A 4194-nucleotide genomic window follows, 5' to 3' on the forward strand; every position below is an offset into this window, starting at 1 on the left:
AAATGTCGGTTTCCGTTAGAAACTTTTTTTACCCGTGTTGTCACATGAAAAGAACATAAAATCTTTAACTTTTGAATTCTAAAATACATGAAAAGAAATGTTCATATGTGAATCCACTTAAGAAATAAAAAAGAAACTTCTATTTGAATCTATGAACCAACATTACAGATTATTATACACTACTAAACAGTAGATTTTTTCCAGCGAATTAAATCCATCGGAAAACATATTGATTTTTGGCGGATTTCCAACAGATTTGCTTGGCAGAAAAAAGTTTGCTCGAATACACATTTTCGGGCGGACTTCGACCGCCGGAAATCCCCCATTGACTTTTTTAAAATTTTCAAACTCTTTGACTTAATTAATTAAATTGATAATTAAGATTAAGTTATCGGCGGTTTTTTGACGGATAATCCGAAGGTAATTTAATTAAAAAATTATAATTGGTGTTTTTTTATAAAAATTAAATTAAATTACCGGTGGATAATTTGTCAGAAAACCGCCATTAATTAATCTGCCGGTAATTTTATTAATTTAAAAGTTATTTTTCAGTGAATTATTTTTTAAAAAAGAATTTAGCGATTGATTTATCCGTCTTGATCTGTCGGTAATTCTGAATTTTTTATTAAATATAATAAACAAAATAAAAATAAATTACACAATTCTTTTTTAATAGGTAAACTAAAATCAATAAAAATGTGGTCTTCTCCCTTCTATTTCGCCAATCTTCGATTTATCGTAGATCACCGATGGATGAAATTTTTAAGATAGTGGTTGATTTGTGGCGGGTTTTTAATTAAGAAAATAAATAATTAAAACCCGTCTCAAATCCGTTACTGATTTTAATTTACCAAATGTCAATTATTTTATTTTTAAGTTAAATCAATTTGTGACGGATCTTTTTAAATAATAAATAAATAATATGTTACAAATCCATCGGAAAACAAATCGAAATATTTATTCATTTTTAAATCAAGAACGAATTTGTGGTGGAAGTCAATAATAGTTGACTTTTGTGGTATCCATCGGATCAACCGGAAATCCGCCGGTACTTCTCCAGTGATAAATTCATCGGAAAAAAGTCTTTTTCTAGTAGTGATATGGGTTCACATATACATTTTCAAATAGATTTTTTACGAACCATGTATAAACGTTTTTTTGTTATCTATTCACAATAATTAGTCTTTATCTTTAACGAGATTTAAGCTTTTTATTTATAAAAATGTATGATTTATTGGTAATCCAGATACGGCTAAACTGCGTTTTCGTCTAAATTCATTTTCACTTATAATTTTATATCAACAAAAATTTAATTACAACTTTTGGTCCCTTCAAAACCACCTTTTGTAGGGATTTGTCAAAATGATACAAAATTAAAACCTTCCGCTGTGCATCTTCGACCTCCCAAAACCTTAGCCTTTTCAGCTTAGATCGTTTATTATCCCAACTATCTAAGCTAAACCCGAGTTTCGTATGATGGTGGTGAATTCAAACGTCATCCGAGAAGCCAGTTTCCGGCGAATCGAGAGGGTAACACGTGTCTTCGCCACCCGTACTCCATAGAAAATGTGCATAATTTGCAGCATAAAAAGAGTTATCAGGATCAGCAGAAATGGCTTCCAAATAAGTCTCTTCAGCAGCCCATAAATCTTTACGAATTTGCCATAAAAAACTTGCGTATTTGCTAAGTGCTTCTGCATCTTTGGGTTCAACCTTCGTAGCCCTCTTGAAATAGTCCTCTGCTCTGTTGGATGGACCAAAAATGTAAAAACAATTAACGGACCGTGCCAAATTTGAAAATTTAAAATAAAATATCAACGAAACGATTTTTTTTACCATAAATAGAAATCAACCCCCACCACATATTCAACGGCTGTAAATCAGTAATTTTAATACTCCTTGTCGACCATTTTTATTTTACTTTTATCTAAAAATTATTTAAAATAATTTATATTTTTCTATAAAAGCACTTATTAACTTATTATAAGTCAGAAAAGTTTAACTTTTTCAAAAAACTCTTTACTATCGGTTTAGCATCGGTATAAATTATTTATTCAAACACTCAAAAGTATTTATTATCGATGTCAGACCAAAATAAGTCAATAAGTTGTTTTTAGAAACAATATCACACCTTTGGTTTGAATTTTAGGGTTTGAATTTTAGAAAGGAAAAAAAATGGTACCTATCGTAGTCACGTGCAACGAGGCAGAGGAACTGAGCATAATTGGCGAGAAGTAGCGGGTTATCGGGTTCTTGTGACAGACCCGTTTGATAAAGAAGCTCTGTTCGGAAGTGATCTTCTGTATCTTCTTCAACCAATTTCACGGTCACCGGAGAAACAAATCTTTTCATCGTTTCATGATCCAGACCGCCGTCTCCGATCACACCCTGCATTCTGTCGGCTTCATCCACAATCGCATTCCATGATTCCCATTCCTCTTTCTGGCTCTCCTGACCCGAAACCGACTCCTCACTTGTCCTGGTCGGATTGACAATCGACGACGACGAAGTTACAGACCCATCAAACCGGCCGTCGCCATCTGTACCGCTGGCAACTGCCCGGAATTTCCCACCACCGCCGTTGTTTCCGCCGATTGAGGTGGTTTTCCCAGCTGAAAAAGTCTTTATTGATGAAGAATCGAACTTGGTATGACTGTGGTGTTCCATGGATTCAACGGTCGCGGGAGGTGGCGCCCCCGCGATTGCGACATTGTTTGATATTGAATAAACACTGTAATTGGCTAAAAGAATCATGACGTAGACCATTAAGGTTGGGGTTTGAGAAAAGACCTGCTGGAATAACCAAACGAAAGATGCATTCATTTCTTTCTGAACTCTCACTAGGATTTCCTGTAAATCTTCGTAATATAGAAGCTCTCTCATCTGAAGCGTGTAGCTTTGAAGCTCTCGGATTATGAACACCATTGAAGAGAAAGCTTTCTTCACTGAACAGTAAGCAGATCCACCTGCTTCTCTGAGTCCTTCTTGCCATTGCTTCTTTCTCTTTATGATTCTCAAAGAAAATGGCAATTCCACGCTGTTTGCTTTTCTTTCAATGCTCGCCGGAATCATATCTCCCGGCCATTCCGGCGGCTCCATCTTCAAACCAGCAAACGGGTCCTGGATTTCCGATTCCGATCCCAAACGGAGAGCCAGTTCTTGAATCTTCTTCGAGAATTCTTCATCGGAAAACTCTGCATCCAAGCTGCCGGTGACTGCGCTTTTGATAGGCTTCTGTTTTCTTGATGACACGGATCTGTTCAGCTCCGTCCCGAATATCGCCGACCGGTGAACGTACCGGTAAGCGAGTGCGAGGTGGGTCAAACTCCGGCGTTTTGCTGACGGCGAAGATATTGCAGAGGCTAGGGTTTGCAGTGAAGAAGAAGAAGAAGGAGATTGTGGAATCGAATGTTGTGACCAATTCAAACACCTATCCGCCATTTTCATCTTCATTTTCTAGAGAGAGAAAGTGAAAGTGTGACCAGAGATTCAAGTCCGAAGGCTTATAGATCCCAAAAAAGAAGCGATGAACTTTCCTTCAAACCTGAAAAGAGTAAACATCAAGCAAAACCCACAAAAAGAAAGTCAACAATCTTCATCAAATCTCAAGAAAATAATGATTTCGCACACATAAACACACACTTTGAGCATTGGAATCGGATCAGAAAACAGAAACCAATGGCCATAGAGTAATTCACACAGATAGAAACCATTAAACAAAATGGTCATCGAGATCTACCAACCTAGAGAAACTGCTTTCTGTTACGCCGGAATTAATGGCGAAAGTGAATGTTTTCCGGCGAAGTACTACGGACCGTATCTTCACTTAGCAAGAGGAAGAGAAGTGTGAGGTCTATATATATAAACACACACACGCGTGAGAGATGCCCCTCACATAAGAAAAAATCTTTGTGCAACATGAATCAATCACATCGTATATTTATGTGTATTTTATATTAATACCTCCGGCACAAGATCGACCGGATTACAATCTGTACCGATGTACGTATCCTATAGGCCTATACTGAATATATGTTTCATTTAAGGTCCCTATACTTTTAATTAGTTTCATTTTGGTACTCTTCACTTTTGTTTTATGCATTCATACCCCTTGAACTTTGATGTGTTCTTATGATTTTTCTCCAATTCAACTAAGATTCTCTTTTCATTTTGATTGAATTAATATAAATCAAT

The 4194-nt window shown here is 36.2% G+C and overlaps 1 protein-coding gene across 1 annotated transcript; it reads right to left on the reverse strand.

Moving 5' to 3' along the window:
* Positions 1-1267: 1267 nt before the first annotated feature.
* On the reverse strand, positions 1268-3807 carry LOC112507062. Its single transcript, XM_025111469.1, has 3 exons — positions 3744-3807; positions 2183-3544; positions 1268-1744 (listed from the first exon to the last, which is right to left on the reverse strand). The coding sequence occupies exons 2-3, from the start codon at positions 3451-3453 to the stop codon at positions 1489-1491; spliced, it is 1527 nt and encodes a 508-aa protein (XP_024967237.1). The 5' UTR covers positions 3454-3544; positions 3744-3807; the 3' UTR covers positions 1268-1488.
* Positions 3808-4194: the final 387 nt, after the last annotated feature.

The sequence above is a fragment of the Cynara cardunculus genome, assembly GCF_001531365.2.
Source record: "Cynara cardunculus var. scolymus isolate 2C chromosome LG 2, CcrdV1, whole genome shotgun sequence".
In the NCBI taxonomy this organism is placed as follows: Eukaryota; Viridiplantae; Streptophyta; class Magnoliopsida; order Asterales; family Asteraceae; genus Cynara; species Cynara cardunculus.

Bases quoted from the DNA above. Each gene is read 5' to 3' on its own strand.
- LOC112507062 (XM_025111469.1), bottom strand. From the start codon at position 3,453: ATGAAGATGAAAATGGCGGATAGGTGTTTGAATTGGTCACAACATTCG. The intron at 1,745-2,182 runs GTACCATTTTTT...TCCATCCAACAG, and splicing joins GTTGCACGTGACTACGATAG to AGCAGAGGACTATTTCAAGA.